This window comes from Terrapene carolina, unplaced genomic scaffold, assembly GCF_002925995.2.
Source record: "Terrapene carolina triunguis isolate 2854851 unplaced genomic scaffold, T_m_triunguis-2.0 Scaffold231, whole genome shotgun sequence".
NCBI lineage: Eukaryota > Metazoa > Chordata > Testudines > Emydidae > Terrapene > Terrapene triunguis.
Window position 1 is genome coordinate 15677595 of NW_020664582.1, and position 13045 is coordinate 15690639.

The window sequence follows — 13045 nt, forward strand, 5'->3', positions numbered from 1 at the left end:
AAATCCCTACTCTTCAAACCTAGAGCCAGGGAGTGTGTATATTCTAGCCCTAATTGTGCAAGGTGCTCAATACCCTTGGATGGATGGTGCTAACCAATATTACAATTCAGGACAACCAGAGAGAATTGTCACAGAAGAGCCTTCTTTAAACATTCATGAAGCAGAGTTTTGAAGTCACTGTCAAGCACAGTCAGTCCCAAGAGAACAAACACAGGCAGTGAGATGAGCATATAATGCAGTGCTTAGTGGGTGAAACATTACTACTCACCCATGTTCAATATCTGCAGCCGGACTTTTCCCAGTTTGGTTAGCATCAGTGACCTGCTATACTGCATCTTCATCTGTCTGAATGCACGCATGCAGCGGCCACTTCAGAGAATATGTTCAAACCCAGGTCCTTCAATTAAGAGCACACAGTGCATTGCTGGACCTATTCCAAGACCTATCACCGCTATACGAGGGAACCAATGCAGTTTCCCCAAGGATTTCTACGAAGTTCACAACAGGAGTCATCTCCCAATCTGAACAACCCTCCCACAGACTAGGAGCAGCACTAGATCACTGATGTTCATTGCATTTCAAGAGTATAGTAACATGATCCCAGAAATCAGTCTTTAATAAAGGCAAGGAAATTAGAATGAATGATTATTCAGATCAGATCTTTTTGAGCAAACATGTTTTAATGTGTCATTTCATAAATCTTAACCTATCTTTAAAAAGAACTAAAGACATTGCTTCATAGTTCTGCACCAGCAGCAGGAGAGGCATGTGACAATGTTTTCAAATTAAAAGTGCATGGAGTATTTTGCCGCATCCTTCATACTTAAGATACCTCTGTCACAAGAAAGAGAATGCACTGAACAAATGTTTAGAATGACAAGTACCTGAAAACATCCCCTCCCTCTGCCCTGACAGAGGGGCTGATACACAGCACATTCTCTTGGACAACAGTGCAAGGCTTGACCACATGTTCACCTGTACAAGAATCTGGCATTTAAACCTCTACACTGATTTCCGGAGTATTCAAAATAATGGTTTAATAGAACAAACATTTTTGTTTTCTTGTATAGTTAGCTAGATCAGTAAATGATTTGTTATAGCCATAAATGGGATATCACAGTCTTACAAGTACTGTGCACCAGCAGTTCAAAATATCATTCAGCCAATGTCTTCTGGTGTCCGCTGTGTGCTAAGGGTAATCAAACTTTGGCTCTTAGCAGAAGTAAGTGGAAGTGAATGAATTACGCATATTTTCCAGAACTGACCTCCACTAATCCTCAGCACCAACAAATTTCAGATAACCTAGAACAGATTTATGGATTATCAAGACACAGGCCATTTACAAACATTGCAGGCATTTAAATGTGGGAAGTTCAGTGGTCGCAGAGTGTGCTGAGCCCCTGAAAAGAACTCAATTGTCACAAGAGGGCTGAAGAAGCCCTGAAATGTTGGAACCTACATTTTGTTAACAAATGAAATTTCCTATCATTTCACTTTATTATTCTATATTGAGTTCAGAAGTGTAGTAATTAAAGCAGAACTGTTCATCCATGTTGGGATGTGGAAATTTGAGTCTCATGCTATGAGAAAATAGCTGAGAAGTCTTAAAGCCATGAATGCTACATTTACAAAGCTTAGAGCTTTCCCCAATTTCAAACAACTTTTGGCTTTAAAGTGTAGGTGATAAAGGTCATTATTCTCCAACAACTGAGGTTGTTTTTTTTAAAACACAGCATGTGTGTTGTAAACATGGAAGCAATGCATCCAGAAAAGGAAAAATAAATCATTCAGGATCTTGTATCTAGATCCAAACACTGGGCTGATCTAGCAAAATAATGACAGGGGCAACTTTCCTGTGAATACAGGCTTGCCCAGAAATTAAACTGTAGTAGGCAGCAGGTGCATAGGCTCAGAAAGAGGGCGAGTGTGGCTCATTTCCCATATGTAACAAAACAGTATTCTGCAGCTCTCCATTTCTGCTAAAAAGCAAGCCAGCCATAACTATATGGTCACATGCATTTATCTGGCTGAAGCTTAACTGGTCTGGACAAAGATCTAGAAGCTTAGCATATAACAAGTTACTGAAAATGCATATTTTTCATCTGAATTGTTAGAACATTACTTCTATTTTGCTCTCTTTCACTGAGATGCCATAAGATTGATTGTATTAAGACAAAATTAGATCCACATCTATTTAAACCTAGCTACATATTTGCCCAAATCTCTAATGTGGGTTCACTTAAAACTTCTTCAGAAGAGGTTTCTTCCATATAATCTACTCAGGGAAAATATTCCTCAGAATACAGATGACATTTAGTAGCTGTTACATGGGGTGATTATAGTGCACCTGTGAATGTTCATCCATCCAGACAAGCTTAACATTCTAACACTTTACTTTAGAAAGCAGGCCTGCTTGTGCACTAGAACAGCTAACAGGCTGCAAGACTGCTGCTTTGGAGCACAAGATGTGGGGTGGGAGGCTAAGGAGGGACTCAAGATATCCCTTACAAGTTTAAGAAGGCAGGGAGAAAATTCTTATTTTAAGTCATTCCTTAATTAAAATATTTGTAAGTATATTATTCCTACATCTGACGGTCTTATTATTGAGTGAGGTCACATTCTCACAGCTGAAGTCCCTCAAAAGAGGTCAGGAGCAGATATTATTGTAGTTTAGTTCCAGTCATGTCTAATGACTAAGTTACTGAGCCTTTTACAGCTCATTCCATACATACAGACCACATCATCCAAAAATACATGAAAACAACAATGCCAAAGTAGTAATGCCAAAACACACAAGAAGAAATCACCAGCTCCATTCTTTGACATACACATGCAACTCTCTCTTCCCGTTGTCACCAGCAGGAGTGTGCATTTCTAGGGCAACCTCCTTCCCTTGATACTCTGGATTTCCTGGCTTTTCCTAGTAACAGTATTTCATCGGTGCGCATGTCTAAATTTCATGCATATTGAATTTATTATTTTTGGTTAGGAAAAAAAATCCCCTTAAAGATGAGACAGAGCTAATACAAACCACTGCCACTCTGATTTTCAAGATATGTATTGCAAAGTGGTGGTGTCGGAGGGGTTGTTTTGTTTTTGAAGAGGCAGGATAATTAAGTAAATCTGTTTAAAGGACTTTTACACAACAAGTGCTGACCCAGTGGTTCATAATGCACATTAAATGTATATTTGTCTTTCTTGGCAAATTATTTTTAATGGCGGTTTTCTTTGTTGCTCCCAAGTCCCCAGACCAATCTTAGGTCTCATCTTTGGTTCCTCACATTAAATATGATTTCCAATCCATTACCCAATGGAGATTGTGCGTTAACATCTCAGTCAAGTAATTCATTCCTATGCTAAGTCTTTATGCAGATATATTCAACAAAATTGGTGTAGAGAGTGAGATTAAAGTATCTCAGAATTTCTCTGATACCAACATTCCTCCCCAAGAGGCCCTTGGCTCACATTAGGCATCAACAGAATGCCAGAATTCAGTTTTAAAAATATCTCCAAACTCTTTTGGAACTACAGGAGTGAAAAAAGAAAAAAAAAATCTAAACATTTATTTTCCCTTTGTAAAGATTATTTTAAACACAGAACTGAATTCTGTTTTCCTCAGTCAATGGTAAGTGCAACCCTCCTTTTCTGGAAAACTGGCTAACGAATTGCCAAGGCAGCATCGTGGGCATTATCTACCAAGTGAGCTACACTTGCTCTGTTACTCATTCCAGATTAGCCCTATTGTACGTCCAGCCAGAACTACAGGGCTCTGATTGTGGTAAAGATTATTTAAAAAATCATCTCTAGTTATACTGAAAGAAAGCTGAGAAATGAATCCTTTTGTGGATTTTTCATCTTTAGCTCCTTTCAAGTTTAACCTAAACTAATTAATGAAGATATACAAATATAAGCAATTTATACAACAAGTCTGGAAACAATTACCTTTTTCAATTTTATAGCAGTAACATCGGTTTATAAATTCAGATTTAGGCCAAAAAAATTGCAGCCCTTGTCAACAATAAGTAACTTAAAAAAAAAAAAAAAAAAGAGTAACATAACAATATGATAATTCCATAAAGAAGGGCTAGATTCTAAAAATACTATGATTTATTGACTGAACTTGATATTATTACACCAAAAAGAGGTCCAAATTACAGCCGGAGACTAACCCCAACATTCTCATTAATAAAAGCAATTAAGTAAACCTATGTTGGTCTAAGGATTTAGTTTTAGTCAAAATACATTACTGTAAGTTACTACCTTTACTGACTACATTTTGCAGGGTAATCTGTCCAGATATCCACAGATCCAACTTCTTACTTTTCCTGTGTGCTAGTTTCTTTTCCTCAATGCAGATTACCTGGAAATCAACAGCCAGCTCAATCAATGAGATGTAAATACAATGATGCAGTGCCAGCTATTAATCTCTACCCAACAGCATTTGACTGGAATAGTTTCCAAATGCTACTTCTTGATGTATGGGTATGGGAACTTGTGATCGGTAAAATACTGTATATTATTTACAAGTATCCTTATCCACAGCCTTCTTTCTATACATCACCATTAGTATAGTGTACTCTTGCTAAACAATCTATTTACAAATGTAAACTATGCAATTAAAATTTTAAATAAATAAAACTGTATACAATCTCTACATCATGTAATGATTTAAGAATGAGGTAATATAACCCAGCTGATTACATCTTTCACCATTGGGCAAGTGATTTATCCGTATAGTGCTAAAAAATTCTGATGAAGGAATGAAATCCTTGGCTCACTCTGTCCACTTTGTAGGGTCTTGCTTGATTTTTTCCCCCCCTTTATGCTGAATAATTGTGTAAAAACTCCTTGAGCTTTGTTGGATAGTCTGTCATCACTCCAGTTGCTCCCAAATCAAATGCTCTCTTATATTCTTGTTCTTCATTCAGTACCCAAATATACACCTAAAGACAAAAGTACAGAATGGACAGATCATCTAGGAAGTCACTAAAATTAAAAGAAAATGTGCACAAAAATTAAATAAGGAAAATTATGATCTAAATAGTTTCATATTAGTGAAAGGGGAAGCCAGGTATATCCAAGATGCTCACATAATCATGACGTCAACATCATACATAAAAACAGGTACTTGATTGCAAATCTAGGAAAAGAAGTTCTCTAATGACAAATGACAAACTTCAACCTCTAACGGTCTATAGAAGAACGTGCGTCTCTCTGTTCAGACGTTCCCAATTAGCAAAACCAGTATTAGCTAATGCAAAGCTAATAAGGGACAAGTCGTTTAGCAGGTTTGTAGAGGTTTAAAAAAATCAAATATGAAAAGACGTTTTAATAAAATAAAAAAAGGGTTTTCAGTTAAAAGGGCTTTTCCCAAGCATCTAAATATTTCTTTACAGTGCATGTGTTAGTGTCTGAGAAACAGAAAGCGACTATAGAATAGAACATGAAACCTATAAATCTGACTACAAACAGAATAGTATTTAATAATCTAGCTTGCCTGCCTGTGACAAACAAGGTACAAAAAGTACACACCAGTGGTGAAAAACTAGTTCGATTTTAAAACTCTGTTCAATTTGGATAATCTCTAGTGTTATTAGTAACAAAGTAAGGAATTTATTTAAAATGCTTTTATTTTGATAAAGTCCCTTTAAATAAATACTTTGGGGGAAGATACTCTTGCCCCACCTCCACTCCCTGCATGGAGCCTTATTAGAAAGTAATTTCATCTGGAAATCTGTTAAAAGCCTTTTCATATTAAAATGTCAAACAAGTAGGTAGTGAAAAGTAAACTACAAATATTAATTAGTAATCAGATGCAAGGCTTCACTTAATCCACTGCAACTTTTATAAATACCGTAAGATTTGAATAAAGATGATGCCTACAGTAAAATTGTACACACCGAGAACCCCTTCAGTTATTAGGAAGATCTGGCTGGTCTAAGTTCTAACTGCCTTCAGTTCCTATCTTCAGGCCTACTTTTAGGAACAAGGGGAGTGGTAGTGGGAAGATGGAGTCAAACTTTTAAGAATATTAACAAAATGCCATGTAACTATGAAACAGCTTGACTTCTAGTTTTATCACACTGTACCTGAATGCCTCGAGCAGTGAGGTGATCAAACAACGCTTTCCTCATTAACAATCTGCAGCAGGGAGAAAAAAATATTATTATTTTTACAGGACCCAAAGCATGCTAGGCATCTTAGATCATGGCGAATTCTCAACATCTGTATGTTCTGTGGCAACTGTTCCATGTCACACAGTTTCATGGACTTCCAATGAGGAACTCTGCCTAAAAGCCTAAGTAATGAAAACTTCCAACCTAGCTACAGCTAGGAAGCACAGCAAACAGCATTCCAAACTATTTGCATTAGCAGTGTATTTTTGTGATTCATTAACTCTTCTCTCCATAAACAAGCTCAACTCCAAGTAGGCATCCTTTAAAAAAAAAAAAAATAAAAAAAATAAGGGTCTTTATACTTTATAGCAGCACCACTCTACATCAACATCAGTGAAATATGAATTAAGGAGCACCACCATTAGGCAGGATTCTTATCTGATTTATACCCATAGAATCCTCTTTAGCCTCAAGAAGAACTTCATCCTTGATGCTAATAGACATGAAACTTTTCTTAAGTGACCTCCCATTAGACCAGATTGCCTATCAGAGATCTTTACTTGGGTTACATAAGTAGTGAGAGACAAAAAAAGAGACTTATTAGATCAAGTCCAACTCCTGCAACTTTTGAATTTAGTGACCCTGCAGAAGACACACATTTAACACTATCTTTTAAGGTCCAGCAAAGCTGTATAGGATATCTTGTGGATACCATGAAATGACCACATGAAGTAAGAGACCAGATTTTGAACCCACTCACACCCATGTAAATGGAGAGTAACTCCACTAAAGTAAATAGAGTAATTCAGGATTATCTTATGGGTATAAGCGAGATAATCTGCCGAGTGGCAGTGCTCTTTCATGCATATTTCACTGTATAAATGTACATGTAATATGAAATATAAATCTACAAAAGATATTCCCCCATGTGCTGCAGGAGATGCATACTGGCATTACCTCAAACATACAAGATACCAGAATTTGACAATATACCAAATATGGTTAATTTCACAATAGTAACTCTGTCCTAGTCACTTGAGGCAATAATCACAATGTATATAGAAAGTGAAGTGCACCACGGAAATATTAAAGTCTTACGTATCAGCAAGCCAGATAACAAATTTTTGGCTTCTCGTCGTCATCTCTGGTTCTTTCAGCCTAAGAAAAGAAAAAGGAACTTAAATTTACCTCAGCACAGAAAAGTGCCATTTCAGACTATGTTCAAGCAAAGGAAGTGTGATGGATCAGTCTTGTGACTTCAAAAGCAGTTTCTCTATCACCCAGAAGAGTATGGGAAGAAGAATCTTCCCCTGGCTCTGAGACCAATGACTTGGATTGTGCCACATAGGAGAAATGAGTAACTTTAGGTGGAAGGCAGGAGAGATGGAGACCTAGAGGCAATTTCAACTAATGGTTTGGGCAAAGGAATGAGAAATCAAGAGATCCTGAGATATAAAACAAGCTCTGATAATATCATGCTTTCTGGCCTTCATTGGCTCACTTCATCCCTGTGTCAGTTTCCACATCTGATAAAAGGTAGGTAGATGGTGTCAGAATAATTCCTTTTTGCAGCACTGAAGAATGTATCACTATATAAATGCTAGATAGTGCTCTTTAGCTAACCTCAGCATAAGTGGTGTCTGCAAAGAGCTGCTTTTCTCTGTGGGATGATAGGTTAGGGACACTGCTGTAAACAGGAAATGTGCTGGGTGCACATAGTTAAACAAACACATCCCACCGCTAACCACTAAAAAAATTCAAGGATGTCAAGTAGACGTTTCTTAACTAAAGAATAGAAATTTAGCAAGACTTTTGCTTAGACATACACACACAAAAGACACATCAGAGAATACATGAATCTTCATCTGTTTTGGAAGAAATGCTCTCTCTGACCACAGATATTATCTTACATTCATACGGTGCCTTTTACCAAAAGCACTTTACCCAATAATTAAATATAGTAATTATTTCTCTCACCTCTGAAAGGCAGACACCTCTTAGTTTTAATAGCACGCAGCAACACTACACAAACATTTAGGACAACAGGGGAAGCATACCTGAAATCAATTACCCAAACAGGCCTGGACACTGAAGTCAAACCCTCTACTCTTGCTAGACATGGGATGGAATCTTTAGATGTTTAAATGCACTAATTAAATACTGACTAAAGGGAACAGTGCCACATACTAGATCACTAACACCACTTATTTTAGCATTCAGATTTCCTTGGAAGTCTCCCATACAAGTATTGCCCCAAATTGACCCTACATAGCTGGAGAAATATAACTAGATCAGTGTCCAAGACTGCACGGACATTTTATTGCCTTGCTGTTATTTCACTGGAATGACAGCCTGATGAGTGTGTAAATCACTTACTTCAGGATGATTGAGGGCATAGGAATTTCTAAGAATTCCTCCCTGATGGGAATGAATGGCAGCAGACCAGTGTAAAACAAGCCAACAAGAAGCAGGACACGTTTCAAACAGAAAAGGATAGGAATATCAGCGTTCTGTAAAAACACGTAGAAAAATAATGCAAGTTATTTATCAGGTTGCTGAAACTTTTGTATCAAAACAATTTTCAGTGAATCAATGTGTTGTAAAGTTTAGCATTTGTGCTTAAAGACATAAAACATCTAGCAGAGTTGCCAACTGTTGCTGGGTCTGCCCCTGATTTGTGTAGTCCCAGCTAAAGTTCCAAGCAATTGGAAGAGGCAGTAGCTGCCGCAAAAGAGCCAGCCATTGCCTGTGGTCTCCATTCCCTGCTTCTGTAATCTGATAAAGTTCTGGGGAAAACCAGGACGACATTCTGGCACTAAGCACTTCCTGTCTCTCCTATTTCCATTACCATAGGAGCTGCGCATGCACAAAGGGGTGCTGTTCGGCTTCAGAGCACGGATGAGCTGAGCACCCTCCCAGAAAACCAAAAGGGGAGAAATCCAGGCACCACTGGGTGCCTACTGAGTGTGGTTCTGACTGGCTCCAAGGCAGTCACCAGCCTGGGGAAGAGGGCTTCGGACAAGAGAAACCAGCTGCCATTCTTGCAAATCCGTCTCAGCTGTGACTGGGAAACAAAGACATTCAGAAAATAAAAGACTCTGAGGAACAGAAGAGAGCAGGATTCAGAGGGCAGAAGTGAGAAAGGTAATAGTCCTTACTCACAATCCACTCCATAGATTGATTTCTCTTCCCACCCCACCAATTTTGTTTTCCTCCAGTATTATTGATCCCATATCACAGATGTATGCAATACTACTGTGCAGTGTGTACATCTTGCTTAAAAAACCAAACAAGCCAGGGGGTATCTACACACAAAAGTTGTACTGCTTTAACTATAAAGTGGTACAACTCTCCTATTGCAGACACAATCATACCAGTATTAAAGGTGCTTGTAACTGGTATAGCTTATTCCTGTACAGGAAGAGGAATAAGCTGTATCGGCATAAGTCACCTTTACACCAGTATAAGGGACGGTCTGTATGAAAACAGAGTGCTTGGCATGCTGGGGTGTAAATCAAACCCACAGTAGCTTGCTGCACACTAAGTGTCACTGTGGACCCTGCTGCCGCACACTGTGGGTTCTGTATGCACTATGAGCTTTGAAATAGGAGTAGATTAAAGCACACTAGAGAACTTTTGGCAATCATCAGGGTTCACATGGATAGTTAGTGCACAGCAGGCTAGCACAATGTAGATTAACATCCCAGCTTGCCAGGCACTGTTTGTACAGACAAACCCTAACTGCACCCACACTAGGGGTGTTGTCCAAATTGAACTACTTTCAGTAGAAAAATTATACCGCCAACAAAGTAGTTAAATTGGTGTAAAGACTGTGTAGATCAAGCCTAAGAGTCCCTCCCACAAACATCTTACAGCCTAAAGGCATAATACCCAGGACATTACAATCCAGAACAGAACAGCAGAGACAGTTGTGGGTAGGCTTTATTACTTGAATGTTTTTTCACAGAGCAAGTGAGTTTTCAGGAAACCTGTGAAGGAGAGGAAGTGCCCTTGGTACCCCTCAGCTGGAAGGCCATTGGTGAGACTAGCAGCACAAATTAAAGCGTGTAATAGGACAGCGTGGAATCAGGAGAGAACTTCAGTAGGATTGTAAGAGTAGGATGGGGAGTGGGAAGAGATGGAGGAGTAGAGAGACTTGAAAGCGGGGAGGAGAATATTCAACTTGATGGGGAAAGACAGCGGAAGCCAGGAAAGAGGTCAGAGAAAGATGTGGGAGAAGAACGTGTGGGTCTCACTCTCAAGCATCAATTAAATACATTCATATGTATAAAAATTAACATAAGTCATTTTAAAAAGTTAGGACAAAAAAGGAAGTGTCAATATTTTATTTAATTTATATTTTAATGTATGGAAGAGTTAATACCATATTGGTACCACAGTTCTGACCACAGGTGAAAAACCTGGGTAAATGGCTAAATACTCAGCATTTACAGAAAAATACTGTATCAATCACCACACAGTAACAGATAGACTGGGTGGAGAGACTGATCCTTAACTAGGGCATAGTTATTTCTTGGTGCTTACCTCTTTATGACACTTCTCCACAATCTCATAATTGACATTGCCCCACACTGTCAAATGTTCTCGTTTGTACTGGCTCACCAACTCTGAAACCTGCAATCAGTAATCAAAAAGCAGAATCCTGACATTTATTCACCGATACCACCCATTTGAGATACGTTTATTCTACATCACTTGCAGAATTATTCATTGGGAGCTCAATATACTGCAATTTATTATAACAAAGAGATCCTTCAGAAAAAGACAGCTCTTCATACTCTCTCCCACCACTTTAACACCGCCACTTCTAGGACGCGATGCAGCAGCTGTTCAGCACAGCATTTCAGGACAAGAGATAAAAAATACTGAGACATGGTGGTGTTAGTGGCTATAAACAGAGCCCCTTTTGGGAACCAGCATCCTGGTCACTTAGGACACGTAGGGGCACTGGGTGTAGTTAAAGTAGGAGGGAGTTAGGTAATGTGATTGGGTTTGAAAGGTTAATGGAGATCACTTGCACCTGTAGGGAGTCTGATGAGCTAATGAAGTAATTAGCTCATGAGCTAGATAGCTCAGAGAAAAAAGCAAGCAGTATAAAAGGCTGAGCCAGGCAGCAGGAGGGAGGCCCCTTCTATCTGCTGCTACATTGTGTTGTACATGGAGCATAAGGCAAGAAATAATAAAGACTCTTGGGGAAGGTACCCTGGTGGAGCATGTATGCTGTTGAAAAACCAGGCGGGCTTTACCAGCCAGCCATATCAGGGGTTTCTCTCTTCTATTAAGTGCTAGCATACAGTACACATGTTCATGTCAATTCCAATTAGGTGACTCCCTAGCTCCACCCCGGACGTGGGGTCAGAGTTAAGGAACCGCTGATTGGAGCGCCTCTCTACCGAATGCTGCATCATCTCTGGTGTGCGGGGTAATAGCATGAGAGGTGAATGTATGTACCAAGGACCACGTTGCTGCACTGCAAGTTTCATGTATCGGGACCTGGGCCAGGAACACCGCTGCTGAGGCCTGTGCCCTCGTGGAATATGCCGTAAGTGCCAGGGCTGGGACCTTGGCCAGCTCATAGCACGCGCGGATGCAAGACGTGATCCGGGAAGATATTTTTTGAGATGAGACCAAGTGTCCTTTCATCCGGTCTGCTACCCCTACGAACAGCTGGTTCGACTTCCTGAACGGCTTAGTGTGCTTGATGCAGAATGCTAGTGCCCGTTGAACATCCAATGAATGTAACCTCTGCTCTTGACTACTGGCATGAGGCTTAGGATAGAAGACAGGTAGAAAAATGTCTTGGCTAGTATGGAAGTGTGACACTACATTGGGAAGAAAAGCTGGGTGAGGCCCGAGTTGCACCTTATCCTTGTGGAAGACCACATAGGGTGGATCGGAGGTATGGACCTTTAGCTCTGACACCCTCCTGGCTGATGTGATGACGACCGGGAAGGCTACCTTCCACAATAGAGAAGGGAGCAAGTCACTAACAGTTCAAAAGTGGACCCCATTAATTTGGAGAGAACCAGATTGAGGTCCCATGCCGGGACAGGTTGCCTACTCTGAGGATGTAGGTGTACCAGACCCTTGAGGAAATGGCCTACCCTGGGGTTAGCAAATACGGATCTACCAGATGCTCCCAGGTGGAAGGCTGAGATAGCAGCAAGATGTAACTTGATGGATGACGCTGCCAGTATGTGTTATTTCAGGTACAGAAGGTACTCTAGAATGAGTAGTATAGACCCCTGTATATGTTGCTGGGCACACCAGCAAGTGAACCTTTTCCACTTAGCTAGATATGTGGCCCTAATAGATGGTTTCCTACTGCCAAGTAGGACCTCCCTTACTGGTTCTGACCACAGGAGCTCCATGGGGTTTAACCATGAAGCTTCCAGGTCGTGAGATGGGGGGACTGGAGGTCTGGGTGATGAAGGCGACCATGGTCCTGAGTGATCAGATCGGAGTGCAGTGGTAACTCGACTGGAGTGTCCACTGACAGTTCCAGGAGCGTGGTGTACCAGTGTTGTCGGGGTCACACTAGGGCCACTAGATTTACTTCCGCTCTGTCCCTGTGGACCTTGAGAAGTACTTGTGCACAAGAGGGATTGGGGGAAAGGCATACCGCAGGCAGCCTCCCCAGGGAAGCAGAAACGCGTCCGTGATCGAGCCAGGACTGTGCTTCTGGAAGGAGCAGAACATTGGACACTTCCTGTTGCTCCTGGTGGCGAAAAGGTCAACCTGGGGAAACCCTCACCTTTGGAAGATGGAGTGTATGACGTCCGGTCCACTCGTGATTGCAGAACGATCTGCTGAGGTGGTCTGCTAGTTTGTTCTGAACTCCTGAGAGATAGTACGCCTCCAGGTGAATCGAGTGGGCTATGGACAACTCCCATAGCTGGAAGGCTTCT

At 40.4% G+C, this 13045-nt stretch overlaps 1 protein-coding gene across 1 annotated transcript in view; it reads right to left on the reverse strand.

Annotated features, from left to right (window-relative positions):
* Window positions 1-294: 294 nt before the first annotated feature.
* GDPD1 (glycerophosphodiester phosphodiesterase domain containing 1) overlaps window positions 295-13045 on the reverse strand; it is a 30895-nt gene continuing 18144 nt past the window's right edge. Inside the window, exons 6-10 of the mRNA XM_024211248.2 lie at window positions 10662-10751; window positions 8493-8626; window positions 7215-7274; window positions 6090-6141; window positions 295-4943 (exon numbers count right to left, since the gene is read on the reverse strand). Coding sequence (XP_024067016.1) covers window positions 4821-4943; window positions 6090-6141; window positions 7215-7274; window positions 8493-8626; window positions 10662-10751 — 459 coding nt within the window. The 3' untranslated portion in view covers window positions 295-4820. The remainder of the gene's footprint in view (window positions 4944-6089; window positions 6142-7214; window positions 7275-8492; window positions 8627-10661; window positions 10752-13045) is intronic.